The sequence below is a fragment of the Magallana gigas genome, chromosome 1, assembly GCF_963853765.1.
Source record: "Magallana gigas chromosome 1, xbMagGiga1.1, whole genome shotgun sequence".
Classification (NCBI taxonomy): domain Eukaryota; kingdom Metazoa; phylum Mollusca; class Bivalvia; order Ostreida; family Ostreidae; genus Magallana; species Magallana gigas.
In genome coordinates, this window is record NC_088853.1 from 16107829 (window position 1) to 16130780 (window position 22952).

Below are 22952 nucleotides of genomic sequence, written 5' to 3' on the forward strand. Positions count from 1 at the left end.
TATGATTCAGCGACGAATTGATACCGACATATATTAAATTGAGTGTTATCAAGCAATGTTTAAGTTTGAAGCCATTGCCGAACAAATTGAGAAACACGATGTTTCATTGGACGATCAAATGATGTATTGACCTCATAGGCCACGTGCAGGTGGATATAACGTTCTGGTTTTTTTTTCGAGATTCAAGTAGTCTGATTTGAGCCAATCAGAGAGCTAGGAATTTAACATTCATATAATAAACCTCTTTATGCAGGACAATCTATATGTATACATTTCCTTAAGGAAACATGAATTACATTGTTGAAAATTGGTTCAGATGAAGGCATGATTTTGGCAATAGGAATATAATTATTTGGAAACAGCAAACATGTCACTTTTGCAAAACCGCCATCATCTCCTGTTGTGTTTCAATTTAAATTAAAATAATATTTCGCTAATAATTATTTAAGCCTCCTAAAACTGTGGGTTTTTTCCTTGGTATTCCTTCGGGGATGATGTTTTTAGTTTCTAATACATGACTTAAAATGACATTTAGTTGATTTCTTTCCGACCTTCTAAATAAATGTAATAAACTAAGTAATAGAATTTTTTCTGCTGTACAATCTCGCAGAACTTTCATACAACAAGTTAAGCATTTACATGTACACTTGTTAACATAAGTTTAAAAAAACGACAAACGGATTTGCAAAATAAATTTATTATTTTTTCTTTCATTTTTTTTTTTGGAATAATCTGGCCTCAAAACAAAAGTGCAGTGAGCAAACAAAAAAATGGGGAAAAAAGCACAGAAAAAAACTGTTACCTACAGATTCAGAAAATCAAACTCTGTCCATTGTAAGCTGCCTGCCAGAACTGCACTATAATACAATTTTTAGCAACGAGTCGTAGCGTAGAAAAATGACAAAGCTTTCGAACAAAAGGTTCCATAATTTTGCATCAAAAGATTAAACAAACGTAGAAAACCACACAAAAACCCACACTGTTTTCAGTTTTGTAAATAATACAAATATGATATTCTATGAGATGTATCATAAGTCACAAAAAGATAGAAACGTTTTTAAAACAAGTTTCTTAATATCATAATGGTGCAAAATTTGCATCTTCCTGAAAAAAATACAACCATATTATTTCACACATTATTAAAATGTATAACACAAAGATTAAAACAGTGGTTTCTATGTGGAAAGTACAAGAAACGTTTTCTTTCTTCAAACTTACAGCTAAAATGTTTTGTCTTTCCTCTTTTCCAAGACACTCATCTGCGTAAAATTGAAGAAGATTGAAAGATAAAATAGTGGATTATGAATTGATTTTTGACAAAAAAATTGATTCTTGCAATTCAATGGACAGTAACATTTAAAAACCAATAAAACTGAAAAAATAACCTTGTTAGGGAAAAAAACTATTAGTTTCTCAGGCAAATATTAAAATATGGAACGCGACAGATTTGTATTTTACTTCTAATTTTACTGAAGCGTTGCAAAGTAGAATAACTCTATATTCATTTTTTGGCTATAATGTAAAATTGGGTGATTTCCCTCTTCACAATAATAATGAAATAAATGCGGCAACAACTGATTTTACCTGGCAAGGATTTATCATAAAGCATCATTTTTTGGCGTTTCATGACTCGTTTAAAACAATAATACTTCGACTCTCATTTTTTTTAATCCAAAGCCTTAATTGAACACATTGTTCATACATCGGAGAAACAATACCAAAGGAAAGTATATATATCAAATAGATACAGGAAAAAATCAATAATCTTAGACAACAATGCGCATAAAAATATCCCCATGTAGATAATAATAAAATCAGTAAATACAGTTGTGTCTCAAGTTTTATGGGGATCACCTTCTTTAGATCATTTAGTTTTTTAACAGAGAGGAAGGGAATCAACGGTGCAAAACAAGTGCTAGGGCCAAAAAAGAAACAAACACCAAAGTGTAACACACCACAAAAAAAACAGCAATTAAAAAAATTGCAGCTTTACACAAGATTTTTTAAATAAGAAGCCATTTCATCACATGATATTAAGCACTTGACTTTTTCCAAAAACTTATTCCGATATGTTTAATGTGAATAAAACATTGCTTTAAAAACATCTTGTGTAATTGTGTTTTTTAAATGTCTGGATTTTTACCCACAAAACACATAAAATGACTTAAAGTTTTCTTTCTTTAAAAATTCCTTTTAAAAAATTACCAGACAAAGGAAAATTAATTTTATCATCTGTTTTTAGACTTTTAGCATTTTCTGGTTATCTAATCTACTCAAACACATCCTTTTCCTGTTAAAAAATTACATTTACAGTCAGTTTATAGATAAATAATATATCAAGCAATCTATTTAAAGTTGTGTTTCTAGAAAAAAAAAACCCATATATTTTGCATTGACAATATAATAAACTCATCAAAATGCTCTAGTTTCTTGCAAAAATCCTAAAAAAATGAAAATAATGTTGGTTTTGATACAAATCTGTTTCAAACAAAAACACAAAATCGATAACAAATATAGAATTGATATGAACACAACTTTTAAAGATATGATTTAGTTATCAAAATAGCTTTTTTCCTGCAGCAAAATTGTTCTAACAAAATTTCAGAAAAAATGTACAAAATTACAGCCACTCTAAAAACAACAAGCACTTAAGTTCGGATGAACACAAGAATAGCACTAAAAACAGCAGGACAAATCTTATTCTCTTCCACTGTTTGATCAAAAATTGCATCAAAAACTAAGATCCATATTCTGAATCCAACTTGAAAAATGATAAACATTAACATTTATCAGCACAAATAATGTTAACATAATTCAACTCTTATTCAAACAACATATAAGAAAACTGAATAATGTTCATAAAAATAACATGTTCCAAATTCAAGGACAGATATATGTATATATATATACATTCAGCACACAAGGGAGCACTTGTTCTATTACCTAAATCAAGGTTTTCTCAAAGCTACCAGCTTAAAATTTAACTTATAATCAGCTTAGATTCAAGATGAAATCAAGTAAAGTCAGAATACAATCAATTTTATGTGAAAAGATGGGAATGTAAAAGTTCGGATATACAAGTTTCAATCAGCAAACATTCAAGTTATAAATGGATAAGTCAACTTATAATCAAGATTAAACTAACTTACAATCAAAATTAAATCAACTTTTAATCAACTTTGATTCCAGATATAATTCATTTATAATCACAATTCAATAAAATTAGCTTTTCCTATTTAAGATGTAAAAATTACAGACATTAAATATACAATTTTTTTTTTATTTCCACTTTATGTTTCTTTGTAAACATCAAAATGAATTAAAAACTTTAAATATTGGAATTAATTTAAATAAAATAATTGCATTATATGATCTCATTAAAACAAAAACACAAAGGGTTTTTAGAAAGAAAAAAAAGACTTTTTGACAAGTTGTTTACACTTGGCATTAAATTACACAAAATAATAATGCTAAAAAGAGATGTTGAAATCTTGTAAACAAAAGATGGAATGCTAAAAGTTTGGTTACAATATACAAGTATATAGAGACATCACATTCTTTGAGAGATTTCTAAAACAAATTTATAAATGTCTATTGAATATATCCTGTCTACCTGGACGGAAAGAAATGAAAATAAATTATAAAAAAAAAAATACTCTGCACACAATAATCTCTTCCTTGAGCACTATCAGAAAAAAATCTCTATATCTTCTGATCATCTGTAAATCATGGAATTCTCATGGATATAATCAAGGCTCCACAGTCCTCCTAGTAAAATGAAAATTTAAAATATTCTTAAGGTTTGATACACTTTAAAGTGGTTAATCATTTCAAATTTTAATGTAGAATGATTCTCCTATTCTAGTGATAGTAAATGATATTCTGTATACGGGGTTATTTTTGCCCTCTTCCCCTTTTTTTTCCTTCTATGGGCTGCCCGGCAACAGTTTCTCAGAGTCTTGAATTTACCCAGACACAGTATATGTTGGGTAATCTAACATTGTTTTTTTTTTTTTTATATAAAATTGTGAATTTTACCCAGTCTTCAATTTTCTGACTGGAACAGAACAGCAACAGAACAATTTAATTTGCATCTTCTGTATCAGAGGCTCACCTTAGAGACCAGGCCATTAAGGTAACTCACTACACCTACACTTATACTTTTTAAGACACTACGTCACAAGATGGCAATTTAAATGTTTTGTTAAACTGTTTATATTGTTCGATTAGGTTGTATATCGTCGTAGCTCAGTGGTTAAAATATTGGGCTTCTGAACTGCAGATCATGTGTTTGAATCCTGAAGCCTGGAGATTTTGTTCATGTTAAATACATTTTTGAAAATGTAATTTTTCATCCAAATTTCCCCTTTTTTTTGGCCTATGAGACTTAAATAATTATCATCCATTATGATATCTATCATAATCAAGTAATTTTCTGCTGATCTGAGAAAATATTTCACGGTGTAGTGAGCCACCTAAGGAACCTTAGCTAGGTCCTAAGGCCAAAAAATGTCCATATTAGTACTAAAATTACAAATTAGAAATTCTCTTTTTCAAAATAGATATGTGACTGCAATCAAGTTCGTAAAATTAGTCAATTAAGCAGCATTAGATCAGATGCATCATTACCTGGGGAAAATATTATTTTTTTTTTTTTTTTACAGTCACAGAGGCTGCTGCAATCAGGAAAGTAAATAAAATTCATTAGTTCAGCAGCATTTAACCAGATGCTGTAATATCTGAGACTTAAGTGGTCTTAATACTAACTAGGTGAAGACTTAACTTATATGTTTTACACATAGGTGGCTGCGATCAGGAAAGTAAATAAAATTCACTAGTTCAGCAGCATTTAATCAGATGCTGCTTACCAGATACCTGAGAAGAAAGAGGTCTTAACACTGTCCAGGTGAAGACTTACCTATGTTTTACACGGAGGCAGCTGCAATGAGGTTCGTGGTCTTGGTGTTCCGGGTGACTGGTTTGTGGTGACGTAAGCTGTCCAGTGCATGTTGCCAGTACCAGCAGTTCCTACAGAAGTACTTGAAGCACTGCATGTCACGGCAAAAGTACGGACCTTGCTGTGTGGCACACAGGCTGCAGATGGAGTCCTCCAGATACGGATCCACCTGGATCTACAAAGAGATGAAACACATTGAATATAGAGACTTCCTGATACTGATGGTTACAGATGGAGTGCTCCAGATGTGGATCCACCTGGATCTACAAAGAGATGAAACACATTGAATATAGAGACTTCCTGATACTGATGGTTACAGATGGAGTCCTCCAGATAAGGATCCACCTGGATCTACAAAGATATGAAACACATTGAATATAGAGACTTCCAGATACTAATGGTTACAAATGGAGTGCTCCAGATGTAAATCCACCTGAAAAAACAAAAATAATGAAAAAAGAGAAATAAAATACAATGGTGTTCCATTGCTGGTTCAAATCTAGGTGTCCATCCTTAATTTTGTTTAAAAATTTGATCGTTGTACATAGTCCCTAAGTCCCGTCCTAACTGAAAATTTGAACTCCGAGTCAGTAAACTAGATGTAAACCTGGTGTTTTACCTTGATGCAATGAACTGACCTTTTTGGTAAATTTGGGAGTCTTGATCTCGATGAATGCTGCCTGTACTGCCTTCATGTAACTCTTCTTACTGCTGAATGTCACTCGGCCACTTCCTGTTGACAAAAAATTGAAATTTAAAATATATACCATCAAAACAGCTCTCTTTGATCTCTATATTATGTTCAAAATTTAAACAATTCTACATTAAAAAACTTTTGGGTTTGCTACAAAATTTTTAAGGTTTACTAGAGCTTTTATGTTGCATATATTCATCTCCATTAAAGGGGCATGGTCACGATTTTGGTCAAATTTTATTTCTCTGTTTTTATTATTTGCAATGCTTTAGGAATGCATTTCTAATGATCAAATGAAATTTGGGTGCCAGTCGTTGAGTTTTAAGCAAGATACAGGGCTCACAATTCATCGTCATGTAAACAAGGCTCGTGCCTTGTTTTTGTTTACATAGGTTCAATATACCGGTAAAAATAATTTCAAGCTAGTTTGTCTATCTAATTATTCATTTTAAGCATAAATAAACAGTTCCTAACGATTAATACATTCATTTTAGGTATAAAACTGGAATTTTCACTTCAACATTCAAAATGTAAACAAACGCTTTGTTTACATAGCAAAGAATTGTAAGTTCTGTAACTTGCTTACAACTCATCAAATGACACTCAAATTTTGGTTGCTTATTAAAAATACCTTACTGAAGCATTGTAAACATTAAAATCCAAAAAATAATTTTTGACCAAAATCGTGACCATGCCCCTTTAATAAGTCCTTCAAATTATGTTGTATTTTGTTAAAAATAATTATTATAAGCTTTGTCAAAGAATCTAGTCCCATAAATAAGTTTGCCACGGGTATCTCATGTTGTAACAAATGTAAAATACATAGATTGGCATAAATAGCTCAGTGGTCATACATGTTTTGGTCAAGATAACCAATGCCATTGGTTGAAATCTCACTTGGGCTTTGGATAGGGCATTTAATTGCATTGTCACAATGCAACCAGATGAAATGGGGACTATCATTTGTTAGGATTTAACATGCACCTGATCTGCCAATCACTAAAAGTTCCTAATTAAACATAAGGAATTAATATTCACGTAAAATTCAAGAAGCCCATATCTCCGATATTAATTAAAATCTTGCTTTAAATTAATTTTTTAGACAGATGTAAACTATTTGGAATTATGATAAAAATTTGGTGTTCACGTTTTTTTATTCTCGCAGTTTGATCCAAAACTGTTAAATCATGGAATTAAGTTTTCACGATAAATATGGAATCTACAGTATTCAAGTCATTACCCATATATATTCTGATCATTACATATCTCACCTATTGGGTACTTGTGTTTGTCTGTATCAATGCCTGCATACACTACATTGGCAAACAGGTCGTTCATGATGTTAGCAAGCGCCTCAGCAGTCATCATTCCATGCAAGGCTCCTACGAACACCGTCTTGTTGGAATCCAGTCTCTGAGATGGCTGGCGGACAAAGTTACTGTCGCTTAGAACCCATGGAATAACTTGAACCTGTTAGCAGAACAAGTGTAAAGTTTATGACTACAGACAGAGTGAATCACTTGAGCCTTTTGCAAGGGGATGGAAAAAATAAAGACAGACTAGATCGCTATTCGAGCCCAGGCCACCTAAATCTCTAGTCAGGTGCTTATCTAACTAAGCTATTTGATGCTGGTACTTAAACCACTTTGACCGTCACATTCCTCCCCCTTTTAAATGATATTCAGCCTCAGAGCTAAGATTCCCAGGCTCCAACCTTGCAGGAGTTACCCTGTCAATTCCAGCGGTTGTCAAATGTAACAGAACAGCATTTGAACCAACTGACTCTCACATAACGAGTTAGGGTTAAGCTCAAAACTGATGGCAATCAAAATTCTCATTGCTCTGAACCAATAGATTAAAGCTGAACACCGCTCGTAAATAGGAACCGTCACACAGGTACCTGGTATATAAACCCTTCGATTTCGTTATACCCGATTGCACATCTGAAACTCGTGGCCGACGTGTAGTGTTCCTTTCGTTGTCTTTGGATTTTTATGCATTTAATTGTTATTTTTGTGCATATTATGTCTGTAAATAATGCAATGACCAGTTCATTTAATGTTAATACTCTCCTGGTTTGAAAAAAGTGCGTAAAACTTGACAATTTCATCGCGACCGAGTAACATGGCGAGGCAAGATGTACGTCCACACAGGTGAGACCTCTACAGCGATATACTTTGAACTGTTAAGAGGTCTATGGCTTATATAGGGGTGTAGGAAGAGCGGTGCTGAAAGAGAAATATGGCGGACAGTGCCTATTTACGAGCGGTGTTCAGCTTTAACTTAATTAATTGAACTTTCAACAGATCAAGCATAAAGTTCATTACTCTTGCCAAAACTACTATTACTGTAAAGGTGTTTATTTACAGTAGTGGTTGTACACAATTTTTAAGTCAAACAATATGGTTGGGTGGTTTTTTTTTTTACCATATGCGCTGGGTTATTTTAAGCATTTTTAAGCTTACCGCATAACATGTAAATTTCCCCCAGCGTAAATAACCACTTTTACGGTATTCAGAATTAGAGATATATCAGTTAAACCATTTAGCAAACAACTGCTAAATTGATAGCTCATTACCATGATTACTGTTAAGAAAGTTACCGTCCCTCAGAAATTTAAGACAAATAATGGTCATAATCTTTTTATCAACAATTCAAGGGACTACAAACTGATGAATAATCTAGCAAACAAGTATTCTTAACATAGCAGATATGTTCCCATCTTTAGCAACAAATAAAGGTCCATATTGAATACTGTATAAAGGGTTATTTTTGCCCTGTGTAATTTTTGCCCTTCTACACTGACAAATAGTTTTTCCCGTCTTGAATTTGCCCAGATACAGTTGTGTTTAAAGAGAAATAACTGAAGACATTGGAATTTGCCCAGTCTTAATTTTGCCTGCTGACAACAAGGGCAAAAATAAAATGGGGGCGAATATTACCCTGTATACAGTAGTCTACTAAAGAACATGTAATGCCATAAGTGTTTCACGTTAACGTAATGCTGACGAAATAATAAAATTATCTTTTGAACTAAATTCCTCATATCTTTCTTATTATACATCGTTCCCCGGTTATATTTGGAGGGTAGAAAATAGAGTGTGTATATGTCATTTTGGATTTCCCTATGGCGCATGGGGCTATTTTTAGACACCGAAGCAGACATAAACAAACATGGCTTCAAATCGCCGTGAAATGTCACCAGTCCTAAAGGAACATATCGTGCCTCTTCATAAAGAAGGTAGAAATAATTCTGAGACTGCCGAAATTACCGGATATGATCGTTCTACAGTTTCTAAGTTTTTGAAGAGGTTTGCTGTCCGACAAAGTGTAGCAAATGACGCTTGAAGCGGAAGACCAAAACTTACGAGTGATCAGTCAGATCGAGTCTTGAACAGGTTGGTTTTGAAGGACCGTAGAAAGAGTCCGAGTGATTCAAGTTCAGAATTAAATAAATCTATACATAACCCATTGTCAACACGAACTGTTCAGCGCAGATTACATTTTTGGAAATATAATCGCCGAAAAGTTGCGAAGACTCTAACAATCTCAAAAGTGAACAGAGTAAAGCGTGTTAAATGGTGTCGTGATCACAAAAACTGGTCTGTTGATCAAAATTGGAAAACAGTTATATTTTCCGACGAAACTCAGGTTGTTTTAGGAACTGATCATAAAGTTTATGTCTGGAGAAAGGCCGATGAAAAATGGAGACCGGAATGCCTTGGTTTACGTTCGGTCTGAAATGGCGGAGTTCGTCTATCTGTGTCATTTTGGGGCTGTATCTGTTACTCAAGAGTGGGCTTACTAACACCAATAGATGGAAATTAAAACACAGATAAGTACATTACGCTGTTAGACATAATCTGTGGCAAGTTGTTGCCTAACACTTTTGTAACAACCCCTGGGTGTTTCAGGACGACAATTGTCCCGCCCACATGTCAGCTAGGGCTAAAGCCTGGAAAGAAGAAAATAATATCCCTTGCTTAGACTGGCCATCCCAATCCCCAGACCTAAACCTCATAGAAAATGTATGGAGATTAATAAAAATTAATCTTGCAAAGGAGCAACATGCTATTAAAACAAAACAGGAACTTGTTGATGCTGTCCTGCATATCTGGACTTCCCTTACCCCAGCATATATACAGGGTTTATATGAATCCTTACCAAACAGATTAAATGCTGTTCTTAAAGCTAAAGGCCATGCCACCAAATACTGAAAAAGTCAGAAGTTTGTAATCAACTGTATTAAGGTAGGTAGGCGTTTTGTTACATTGAATTCTCATACTGAATACACACGACGTCGTGCTTAGGACCATACCTCTTTGGCCCTCATCCTTCGACTGGAGATCTTGAAGTAGTAGTCGCCACTGCTGAAGTCATGTGTACAGTCCTGTAGCAGCCCACGGACTGCCTTCTCTGACTCAAACAACAGGTACACATACCCTGTAAAACAATGTACAGGTGCAATACACTACAAAAAGAGAGCAGGTATAACACCACAGGTGTAATACCTGCTTGTTATACCTGTTATACCTTGTTATACCTGTTACAACATACTTAAGGTGTACATACACTGTAAAACAATTAGTCAGGTGTAACATTACAGGTAGATATATCATGTTAAATCAGCCCTTTTGCTTTTGATACAAGCAAACTCAAGGTCAACAGGACCTTAAAACATATGAGTTAGAATCACCCACAAGAGTGGCATAAAATAGTAGTTTCATTTGACTAATAATGATTTTGTAGTAGGATATTTTCAACTAACCATCTTTTCCTGGCCATTCAATCTTGAAAGATCCAAACTTTGTGAATGCAGACTGTAGTCCAGCTGTTTTTAAAAAATAAAACCATGAAAAAAATATTTACAAAACTGAATAATACTGTAACCAGGTTAAATGGACAAGTATAACAGTACATCACAGTGCAACCATTTCAATATCAGTTCCAAATACTAATGGAAGTTTGTTAATTTGAATAGCAATAGTTCTTGATGCCCCTTGCCCTCTCTAAACAGTTTCAGAAAAAGGAGCCTATTGTTTATACATGTATGATTGTCAGTGATTTGGTTGGTATGTTAGTTAATAGACTAAGATAATAGTTAACAGTGGATAGGAATCACAGTAGATACATTGCTATCCCCTCAAGATCTAATAGATGACCTCCCTTAAGGTCACAGGGTCAAAGGCCAAAGGTTAAACTACTGACCTTCGGTGATATCCCAGGGTACACCACCCAGAAACACTTTACAGGAGTAGGTTGGGTTCTTATAGTTCTTCTGAGGAAGCTGTCCACTCCAGGTGCAAGTAGCCTCGCACATTGCTGAAACAGAACAAATGGCACATTGCAAAATCATTAAGACATTGGGCATCAAATTGGACATTGGGCAACAGTTTGGACATGGGGCATCAAATTGGACATTGGGCAACAATTAGGACAATCATTGAACAATAAATTGAACATAAGACAACAAGTTGAACATTGGTTAACAAGTTGGACATTGGACAATCATTAGAATTCCTTAATTAGTTCAAAAATTGTGTGGTGTAGGAATCCATCATTTACAAATTGATAAAGTATGAAAGTCTCTTTGTAGGTAATTGATCAGCAGCATTACCGTCAGACACTGTATACATGCTAACGCCAGTGTTTAGGAAGAGCTTAGGGATAAGAGCCTTATATACACATATATACTGTATATCCAGTAATTTTCCGGATGATCTAAGTTTTTGCTTTTTTGGGGGGATCTCTTTTAAATCGCAATTAACCAATGTGCAGAGATTACATATGGTATTTTTTTCTATATGAAACTTTTATAATTAAAAAAATTGACTGATGCAAATTAAAAATGCTACATTTTTTCCCCATTTCGGCAATTGTTGTGATACGCGAAAAAACCATATATACGGTATATTAATATACATATGTTGGAAGAGATATGCATTGTAAGAGGTAGAGAGCTCAGCGTTACATAACTGTACATATTTTGACAAAGGTTTACATATTGTTTAACTGACATTTCTGTGGAGTGAGTTGGTTATGTTAAACTATTAATATAGATGTCTTCTCACCACTAGCATTTCTGTGGTGTCTAACAGTTTTATATATACTGTCTGCAAGGTTATATTTTACCCCTTGTTTTTTTTCACCCTTCTACACTTGCAAATGGTTTCATCCTGTCTTAAATTCACCCAGACATACTTATGTTTAAAGATTACTTGAAACAAATTAAAGGGGTTTCACCCAGTCTTAAATTCGGATGTTGACTATGAAGACAAAAGGGGTAAAAATAAATGGGGGTGAGTATTTAAGAAATAAACAACGTTATTAAGTGAACATGGCATTATGAATAGTAATTGCTCTGCTGGCATATTCCATGATGCGTGCTATTCATAACGCCATGTTCACTAAATAATCGTTGTTTTTACTTATATTTGCATTTTACCACTCGCAAATACCCTGTATTAGCCTAGACCTTGACATTTAGCTATTGCATCAAAAATAAACATTCCGACTTTTAAATGTATCTTTTTAATTCACATATATTTGTTAACAGAATCAATGACATGTTATAACAAAGTTCCTTTAAAATGTTATTATAAGACATGTGTTAATTAAATACATCAATTTTAAGGAGTTTGAGAAAAACACATGATATATCATATAGTGGGTAAATCTATAACGTCATGGAAAAGTATATGACGTCTCACCTTTATGACGTCATAGTATACAGACAGAGCAATTGCGATTATAGAAAAATAATTGCAGTTCCTCCGTATGGATTTACAGACGGAAAGAACAACGGATATGCAAATATCTCCCTGTAATATAAAGTATCTTATGGGTCATTGTTTGCTAATGTTTGCAAAATAACTTCAGATTAACATATGGAAAGAGGTTCATATGTTGAAATAAAGCTGTACAGACTAGCATCTAAAGCATCATTACTGTAGAGTCTTAGCTATATTGTAAGGAGTCATATCAGCAAGCGCAGTGATGGAGTCTAGCAGCATAAGACTATAGGGCAATATATAATCTGTATGGGTTACTGTTGACAAAAGGCTTGGACAATGAGAGCTTTACATGCAAATATAAGGCCATCCTTAAAAAAAATGTTTGTTTGGAATTGCCACCTTGAGGATTTTTTAGACCCAGGAGGGAGGGAGAAAATCTCCATATAGAAAAAAAAGTTTTTTATTTTGGGTCATTCAATTTTATCAAGGGGTAAATCAATGAGGCTGGAGGCAATTCCAAATAAACATGCACTTATTTTATTTTGGCCTAATAAATAAAAATCTAAAAATCTGAAGGAAAGATAACTAGCTCGAGCCTTACCAGCAGCATTTCTGTGTAGCCTCGCAGCCCTGTCTATGGCGTATGGGTCAGTGTTGGCCATCAGGAACGGGTTCACCACTCCCCCGTATGTGGTCCGTGCCTGGGGGATGACTTGACTCAGAGCACTGGTGTTGTCCCTCACAATCTGTTGTTGCTGCTGTTGTTGCAACTGCGCATTGTAAATCTGTGCTGCAACATCCTGTGCTGTGGTTTGCTGCTGCGGTTGCTGGACCCTGTTGCCCAAGCTTAATGTGTTCTGCAAGAAAAAAGTTGAACAGTTAAACATGGTTACAGCATACAATCTTCTAAGCTCGTTCAATTGTCACATGACAGCATTGTGTCAAGCATTCCAGAATATTTTACCATTATCGGTCATAATATTAGTGTTATGTGATGCATGGTTTTGCCAATATTTCTTGGTTTATCATGGTTTGTACTTTTGTTTACCACATTTTAAGATATGTAAAGTGAAATGATACCAATGTGTAACAATATATAGAGAGTAGTTTGAGTGAAAATCGATGAATTCAATGAAAAACTGATAAAACCGTTCAATATTGACAGAGACTACAATTTATAATTTTTCACCAGGCAAAGTAAACATTTCTTTGCAGATTTGATAGTTTATATAATGAATTACACTTGTACCAATTTTCAGTGGGTTTGAACTATTATTTCAAAAGTTATAGATGTTTTATGTTGCTAAACTGTACTTATTCATGGTTGAAAAATTGTATTAAAATGCACCGTTAATGCGATAGCTTTCATACTGGCAAGTTTAAATTCCCCTGAAATGTTTATAAATCATAAATCATAAAATAAAGGATTGAAATTAATTTCTTTAAAAAATCCCTTTATAATGTAGAAAATTGGAGAACTGTCGTTGCTGTAATTGCCCTGATAGTGTACTTGTGTTAAGTCCTACAATATAAACAAAATATTTTCAACATATCAATATCTAAGTTCAATTTGAATGTTTACATATTAATCTTTAAATTTAAACAAAAAATACATGGATTAAACTATAAGTCCCCTTAACTAAAAACTAGAATCAAGAGGCCTGACTTACCAATGAATTACAAACTACCACTTACCATCATATCAATGAGGGCGGCCTCTGACCCCTCACTGCTGATACCACTGGTGTCGGAGTCACAGGGGGAACAACTCCTGGTCGGTTTGTTTCCCTGCTGCATAATGGTGGAATAGATCATTTTCTCCACGGGGGAGAGGCCCCCCTCGTTTTGGGGACTCTGGGGGGAGAGTGTGCCATAGTCACTGCTTTAAAACAGTCAACAGTAAAACATGCTGTAATATTTCATCAATGATGTATTTCAAACATTGTCAGCACAGGAAAACCCTTTTCTGATTGTAGTAAAGCAACATAAAGTAATATAAAATACTAACATTTTATCAATTTCAGATTGCAAGTGCAGTATGTTTAATATATTTTAACAGTCTACAACAGACATCGATTAAATATAATACTATAATATTCAAAAATTTATTTTAAAATCCTCTCAACGGAATTTTAATTAATCACTACGTTCAACACAGATTGAATATAAACAAGACATATGTCAGAGAGAGAGAGAGAGAGAGAGAGAGAGAGAGAGAGAGAGAGAGAGAGAGAGAGGGCTAAGACTGCCAAAGAGTTGGTTCCATCTGTTGAATAAGTAACAAATTGACCTTTCTTTTATTGTAATATGAAATAGATAATGAAAACACAGTATTTTTCACAGTTGGCCAAAGACTCCTTGTTAATTTCCTTACCTGTTTGGGGTTCCAGGGCTGGTTCCTTTTATGGCGCGGGACTGTTTGGGCGGGGTGGTGTACATGTCCTTGTAGGAGTGGGTGCTGTACCCATAGTTAGGGATCTGGGGCTGGGGCTGACCGCTGTGGGCCGCGTGTGTTGAGTGGGCTGCATGGGTGGGGTGGGAGCTTGAGGGATTCTGGGAAGGCGCCTGGTTGGAGTTGGCCACTGAAAACAACTGGAAACCTGTTGAAATGGATAAAAAAAAATACAGTATTATAATGCGTATAATGATATAGCTGTCATAGATTACATAGAATACAGTTATAGAGGATAAAGATATAATACTGTAATAATAATTATAATCATAAAGCTGCCATTGAATACAGCTCATAATCTGTTAAAGCAGGATACTACACATCTTATACAAGGCCAGCATCAATTTTTATGTTTGATGTACTCCAAACCACATGTTTCATGGCAGGTTGGTTTGTAGCTCTTTTTTTTATCTTCCTGCACATTATTACCTGGGCAATGTTATTGAAGAATGCAGCTATGACTATACAATTTGTTACCTGTATGCAGGTGTTTACTTATATAAGTAATAACCTGTAGGGATGGGACGATCCACCGATGCACCGGTGCATCGCGGTATTTATTTTGACGATATTTGGATCGATACATTTACCATTAATACAACAATACCTTACCGAACTTTTTTTAATTTTTCAAAAATATCCGAGCTTCATATATCGGCTATTTTTAGTCCGCGCGCCTAATATGAAAGTACAAAGATGGCGGAAAACCACATAAAGTTGTCAAAACTGTTAGGAAGCTAAATATGGAGTGTGGAAAACTTTTGGAGTACTTGTTTATGAAAAACTAGTGTACACGAGACTAAAGTAATTTGTAAATTGTGCAACGCTCATAACGAATATAACAAAATAACTTTGGACATGCGGTTATACATCGGCAGGTTGAATAAATTTTAAACTTTTATTCATGTTTTCATTTAATTGCAATGTATCGTGATATGTATCGTATCGCACCTCATGTATCGTGATATGTACCGAATAGGCTCAGTACAGTATCGTCCCAGCCCTAATAACCTGGGTAGGGGTTTATTGTAAAATTCACTTTAACTATGCAGAAAATTACCTTTATATAGGTAACCACCTTTGAAATGGTTATTGTAGAATACACAACATGTTACCTGTATGCAGGTGTTGTAACATGTTACCTGTATAATAATGTTACCTGTATAAGTCATAACCTGGGATGGGGCTATTGTAGAATACAAAACATGTTACCTGTATGCAGATGTTACAACATGTTACCTGTATGCAGGTGTTACAACATGTTACCTGTCTGCAGATGTTACCTGTATAAGTCATTACCTAGGTAGGGGCTATTGTAGAATACACAACATGTTACATGTATGCAGATGTCACATGTTACCTGTAACAGTGTGCAGGTGTAACAACATGTTAACTGCATGCAGATGTTACCTGTATAAGAAATTACCTGGGTAGGAGCTTTTGTACAATACACAACATGTTACCTGTAACAGTATGCAGGTGTTACAACATGTTATCTGTATGCAGGTGTTACAACATGTTGACTGTATGCAGGTGTTACAGGTATAAGTAATTACCTGGGTAGGGGTTATTGGCGTAGGGTTGGCCTGCACTCCCGTACCCCCCGGCAGTACTCTGGTAGGCGGTGTTAGTAGAATACACACTGTTGTACAGCTGTTCGTAGATACTGGGGGTCGGGTCTTGGTGCGTACGTACTGGCATCTGGTGCATGGTCTCTGTAAGGAATCAAAACTACGAGATCAGGGGTCACATTACAAATGTATAATTTAAAGATATAGTTTGACTGAACATATATCTGGATGGATTATCTAAACGGTGTTGACAGCTGTATAGTGTACATGTCCATCATTAGGCCATGCACATTTTTAATATTTCTTTTTTTAAATGTGTAATATGATAGCATTTGAGTGAGCATACACTGTATACATATGGATGGATTTCCTAAATGGAACAGAGTGGGTTTTGGAGTGTTGTATACATTCAACAATGTCAACTAAACTATCAATCAAATATTTACATAATCTAGCATATTTTAATTCAACACCAATATAAACTAAAAATGAAGTTTGATCAATGTAAATTTAGATCTCATTTTATTTTTGTAACCTGTGGCCATTCTAACAATCTGAAATAGTGCATGTCAGTTAATACAGTGAGCCCTATTGGTCATATGCAGCTGTAAACCTAAAATTTTGATTGGTCAAGATAAACGTTCAATGAATTAATGCTTTAACCCTCCAAGATTCCATTGGTTAGAGTGATCAAGTTTTGCAGTTCACCATAATTTTTGTAAGGAAGTGTGTGGTCAATTTCTGCAGTAAACCTTACGTTTTGATTGGTCAGGAGGTGCGGCGGTGGGTCCCATGTCCGGAATGCTCAGTGATCCGTGAAGCATTGCATTGATGTTCTTCCAGATGTCAAAGTTGTTAGCATACTTCACACCTTCCGGCTGATGGTCAAAGTCGTCCACTTTAATTGAAGGGATGTCTGAACTCTAAATAATAGACAAAGAATATCAGCATTAATAAAGCAGTAAAATAGTTCTCTCTGGTGCAGGGATCAATAGTGGGATGGGGGCCGGGGGGGGGGGGGGGGGGGGGTTAAACCTTTATCCAGTCCCCCTGAAAAATCTAACTTTTAAAATTCACACAGGCCATTTCATAGTAAAACTATCAAAAATTATTTAGTGCAAGACTTTCAAAATATCAGTCGGACTAATCCTAAATTGTCCTCATTGAAAGGAAATTTGTTCAATCTTCTGTTGTTTTTCATGTTTTGTTTTAATCAACCGCATTTATAATATTTACATGTAAAAATTCAGTCACAATTTTCCTTTTCACCAAGCATCAACAGTTGATAAAGCATTCTTTTATGTTCCACTATGGTTGTGTTTGTATTCAGTTTTAATTCCTGACATGTTAGAGTTATCCGAATTTGAATATGAATATGAAGTTAAGTCAAACTGGCCAAGTATATGGTATGAAGCTCATTTCAACATTCTATATGGAAAGCAATGTCAAACAGTCGTAATCTTTATCCACAAATCTTAAACAAAAACTTAATACACTGCCAAACCTGGTAAACTTTGTTTTCATATAAACTTTTTTTACATTTCTATTTCGCTTGCACGGAATTCCATGATATTTCGCCTGAGTCGTCGTGATAAATCTGCTGATGTCGGGTGTTTACAAAAAATGACATTTTCCCACGGTGTCATAACAAGATGCAGTATATGAACTTGACGCGAAATCCTCTTAAATATTTCGCGTTAACTACTTATTGTTGAAGCAAAATATAAGTTGACCAATAGACAATATTTTGTTCACTTACCAAAGCCGACATTTTTTAAGGAACTCGCACGTGTTTCAAAAGAATATTTTCAAATGTTCTTTCTCCGAGATAGGTACCCTCCCGACCAAATACCTCGCACCCGGTGAGTGCAATTTATACTGTGACGTTCCACAGTCTAATTTTACCTCTTAAATCATACCTGTTGATTGGCTCCGATTTGTGCTCAATTTGCATACGAATGAATGAAGTCTTCTCAGGTAGTTTGTAATCAAGTGTCCCGTGCTATGACGTCACAGGATCACAGGATTGGTCCATCTCAAAATAGGGGATGCAAGCTCCACCGTCACTTAATTTTTTTTAATTCCGAACTCAACTGAAGTCATTAAAAGAAAAGTAATACATTTGAGACTGAGTAATAACTTGAGGAATGTTGATGACGGCGGGGCCAGTCGATCTCAGATACAAGTTTGATATAGATATAATATTATACAATATTTGAATGTTACCCGGTATAGTGTGAAATTGTCCCTGGTTTAGGCCTATTTTTTTTTTTTTTATTTTTTTTAGCAATTATTCAGGCACGTAATAACTCATTTTTGAAAGTGTGTGCAGTGTATATGGCAGTCTTATCCAGAAATTCTTGATATAAGATTTTAAAAAAGGACAAATGCAAATCATGTTAATCCTACATGTAATTAATCCGTTGGGGGGGGGGGGGGGGGGGGTGGGGGTGGGGAGAAAACCGACTATAACTTTAATTTTTACTGATCAGTGTTCACATCCTGTCCTCACTTCAATTTTAACATGCTCCATTTAAAAGTGTGGGTGTGTGTTTGGGGAGGGGGGGGGGGGGGGGGGTCCCCCTCCCGATGTTACGTGCCTCCAGCTCCTAAATATCAATAAACCCTGTATGTTCAAGATATAGGTAGGCCTACTGCCTTTCAAATTAAAAAAAATATATAATCAAGCATAATTTCATTTTTTTTTACCCGAAAAGTGATACCTAACAACGTAGCGCAATGTGTTAAGAGGCTTTAATTTTATAACTTGTAGCATTCCAAAAATTTTGAAACGTATTTTTGTATTAAATATTGCAAAAAATGCATTTGAAATTCTTAACCATAGAACATATTCTGATTTTATAATGTACTAGAATGCACAGCAATGAGAAGTGCGCATTAACCCCTCCCTTTTTTACGGAAAACACAGAGCGGCAGTCCAGTTGCATGGTAAAGAAATGTCACCCCCCCCCCCCCCCCCAATACTCATGGTTTTTAAGATATCGAATAATTCTGTAATTTGTTTGTTTGTAACAATCAGGGAGAAGATCGGGTTGCGTGTGCTGTTGCGTAGCTACTTCACTGAAGCACTGTAATTTAAAAGCACGTGCTTACAATTTTTTTACTGATTTCAAACTTTAAAAAAAGACTGGCGTTTTTTTTTTTTTATTGCAAATCATGACAACCTCTTGCGTTTGTCAATAAAATTTTCCTGAAGCATCCCGACTTCTAATACATTTGATATTTAATGGGATATCTTCCAAGTTCAACTGGTAGATGGTGAGTTGAAGTACAAAATTTTAAAAGAATTTTTCTAAATTTCAGGGGCAAAATATCTAATTTTTTTCATATCCAAAATTAGTTTTAAAATTTTTATATATGACTCCTTTTGATGAATTGTTTATATTAGCCACATAAATGTTTTTTGGCTTTGAAAAAAGAGCCCGTTTCACAAAGGTTTCCTAAGATATTTCCTAAGATAGCACTTAAGATATGCCCAAGTTATAACTTAGGAAGTTCCTAAGATTTGTCATAGTTGTTTCACAAAACTTTCTTAGCGTAAAGCAGTTGACTTATTCTTATATTAAGGTACATTGTAAGCCACTATCATATCGTATTATTAATTGTAAATTAATACTGCTCACGTAAGTTCTTTTCAATATGACACGAATGTAAACTAAATATAAGTGAATGTAAAAACTCATTCCCTTGCTCGCCTAGAAACTTCTTAGAAAAAGTAAAATGTGTAAAAAGAGTGTAAATACATGTAGTATAGTGTCTACGTGCATGTACTAAAATTGTGTATACTAGTTTACCTTCACATGCATACACGAGTAAATAAGAATTACGTAATAAACCCGTAAATTCTTTATAAACGGTATTTTTGGAATTTGAGAGAGAATGCATTGATCGTAGCATCTTTTTTTTTGTTTATTGCTACATATTCATATATTACTTTATCTTATAAATATGTACTATTTGGATATTCACTATATCATACGGTATATTACTTACGGAAGACAATAATCACATGAAGTGACGTAAGGATTTGCAATGGTAAGATGTGGAACTTTTAGACTAAGTTTAATTAATGTAATTAATGTAATTCGTGGGTTTTTTTTGTTGTTGTAATGGTTGATATATAAATGTGTTGTTATTTTTTACTTCATGTAAAAGAAAGCATCACAAATAAATGTATCTCGTCTGAGACTCAGAGCTAGAAGAAGCGAGGATAAAATGCAATTATTCTGAATGAAACAGCATTCCCATGGAGGATTTAATTTGGCGTCGACATTCCTGATCCACTTCCAGGTTACTCCTACCCCCCCCCCCCAGTCTTCTCTCCCCCACGAACAAAAATCAAATGAACACCACCTCCTTACAGAAAACATCTAAAATTTCTCCCGTAACAAAATGTTTATTTCGCGGAGGGATAGGACAAATCATCCAGTCATTCTGTAATTGAGTATTTGTTTAGTATTTATATCTGTTTAAAATGTCAGTGATTCTCGGGCATGAATAATTTACTTACCATCAGTGCACTAGTTTTATATATATATTACTCTGCATAATCTTCTGTTGTGAAATTGAAAAACAAAATTTCCAGTTAAGTATTTTTCGCATAAATGCAATTATTAATTTGTTTAATGATCACTTTATAAATTAACACACCATGTAGTTACATATTCGTATAAATTCGTATCTATTTGTGGAAATATCGTGTATCAATCGTACAGTTTCGTTCTCATTCGTAAGAGTATCGTATAAAAATCGTTTCCTATCTTATCTGCTCGTAGGAAGATCTTAAAGTGTTCGTTACTTAATCGTCGAAATTCGTACATGAATCACCACAAATCGTCCTGTTATCGCACAAACATCGTACGTGGTCGAGCGGACATTGTAGCCAAGTTGTATTAGATTCGAAAAAGTACTGTCTGTAGAATTATTGAAAGTCCGACATGGCAAATAATGGCAATTTTTTACTTTTAGCAATTCGTGGGCAATCGTTGCATAAATCGTGAGAGTGTGACAGGAGATTTAAAATCCCACAAAAACGATATTTGCAATACTTCGGGCTTTGTTGGATTTGATCATGCAAACATATCTCATGACAATGCAAAGAATGATTGATTCCTTCAATACATTGTAATTCATAGATATCTGAAGCTGAACCATCTAAATAATTTATAAACCCGACTGTATTTCGTGGACAGACAAAAACAAAGCAAACAATTAAGCTGCATAAAATTGTTGTTTCAAAGAGACTCGTTTTCCCCCAAACCTCTTTTTCTAATGTTAATTTTCATACGTTAAAATTCATTCATACATACCGGTCACGATTGGGACATATTAAAATATTGCTTGGACTTGTTGATGAAATAGAGATTATATATCATCATAAATCTAGAAATCGATTTCGGTTTTTAAAGTTAAAAATTAAAGCAACGACTTGTTCAAAAACAGACGGTAAAGGGACACGCAGAAGAAAACATGTTCCAAACATCGCAATATGTTTTCGTCACTCTATTTCTTGAAGTTTTCTGTAAGCAGAGAAGTGTTTCGTACTCTGTAGTGGACATCGAGGCGACTAACTACCCATTAACGGTGTCTTATCCAGATTTCAGTATTTTGCAATGCGGAACGCTGTGCACAGAAGATAGCTATTGCACAGAGTTTCTATTCAACAAAACAAACAAACAGTGCAACGCAGTCCATTGCGTAAACAAGCCAGGCTACTCGTATCAGGTTTTGAGTCCGAAAAATGACCAACTACTCCGTTTCCGGAAAGGTAAGAAATGAATTTATATCGAAACTTGTTCTGTAATTTGGCCGGCGGTTTCATTCAACTAAACTAAATGAGAACTATCTTAACAAGACCTTGGACTTTCAGTATAGGACGTAGCTATCTATTCCTTGTGTCAAAACAAGTTAAAAATGACGCGGTTTTAAGCGAAATATGCACGGATTGCGTAGTCTTAGCTCAAAAGCCAGACAAATCTCGCTGATTTCAAAAAGCCATGGCTGAGTGGCTAGTAATGAAATAAACAGGCTTACGTCACATTGCTATTTGGCACAACTACCCAAAGTCCAAGCTCTTGTTAAAATGGTTCTACCTTTTAACACAGATTTTTCAATTGTTTATATATCAATGTTACCGGTAAGGTAAAAAAGTCGATTCACTACGAACGTTCCATTTAGTTAAAAACGAGAACAATTTGATTAAGAGAAAAATTCAATGTACAGTAAAAATAATGTTACATGAAAAATTATTCTGCCATGTGACAATTTTTCCTCTAGATTAAAATTTAGTAAAAGACAAACTGATTTAAGTAAGCCTTTGATTAAGATTTAGCAATATCATATTTGGTTTGATTTTTTTTACCATGATCATATGCAAAAAATTTTTAAATTTTGATTTTCAAAGAAAAAAAAACTTAAAGAAAATAATTTGAATTTTGTAGAAGACCGGTAAAAGCTTCATCAATTTTTGTTTACGTATGATTTTTTCTTTGCCAAAATGAGAGTAATTAATTCGCGATTTATA

At 34.5% G+C, this 22952-nt stretch overlaps 2 protein-coding genes across 3 annotated transcripts in view; one reads left to right on the top strand and one right to left on the bottom strand.

Moving 5' to 3' along the window:
• Nucleotides 1–2059: 2059 nt before the first annotated feature.
• On the bottom strand, nucleotides 2060–18459 carry LOC105339299 (cytoplasmic polyadenylation element-binding protein 1). 2 transcript variants are annotated; one of them, XM_020071810.3, is made up of 13 exons: nucleotides 18328–18459; nucleotides 17166–17331; nucleotides 16394–16552; nucleotides 14760–14985; nucleotides 14081–14267; nucleotides 12987–13242; nucleotides 10860–10973; nucleotides 10420–10482; nucleotides 9970–10094; nucleotides 6923–7121; nucleotides 5596–5690; nucleotides 4919–5132; nucleotides 2060–3768 (listed from the first exon to the last, which is right to left on the bottom strand). In XM_020071810.3, the coding sequence occupies exons 2-12, from the start codon at nucleotides 17230–17232 to the stop codon at nucleotides 4926–4928; spliced, it is 1698 nt and encodes a 565-aa protein (XP_019927369.1). In that variant the 5' UTR covers nucleotides 17233–17331; nucleotides 18328–18459; the 3' UTR covers nucleotides 2060–3768; nucleotides 4919–4925. The 2 variants fall into 2 exon arrangements, with proteins under 2 accessions (XP_019927369.1, XP_011443074.2); XM_011444772.4 differs by lacking the exon at nucleotides 18328–18459 and adding an exon at nucleotides 18168–18309.
• A 3277-nt stretch (nucleotides 18460–21736) lies between these two features.
• Nucleotides 21737–22952, top strand: part of LOC105339334 (lithostathine) — an 82841-nt gene continuing 81625 nt past the window's right edge. The window contains exon 1 of the mRNA XM_066084250.1: nucleotides 21737–22196. Within this exon, the coding sequence (XP_065940322.1) occupies nucleotides 21899–22196 (298 nt within the window). The 5' untranslated portion in view covers nucleotides 21737–21898. The remainder of the gene's footprint in view (nucleotides 22197–22952) is intronic.

What these genes read in the sequence shown, in the direction of transcription:
- LOC105339299 (XM_011444772.4), bottom strand. An exon ending in CGCCAATAACCCCTACCCAG is followed by an intron (nt 14,986 to 16,393) that starts GTAATTACTTAT and finishes CCATTTCAACAG; the next exon opens with GTTTCCAGTTGTTTTCAGTG. An exon ending in TGAATGGCCAGGAAAAGATG is followed by an intron (nt 10,095 to 10,419) that starts GTTAGTTGAAAA and finishes ATTGTTTTACAG; the next exon opens with GGTATGTGTACCTGTTGTTT.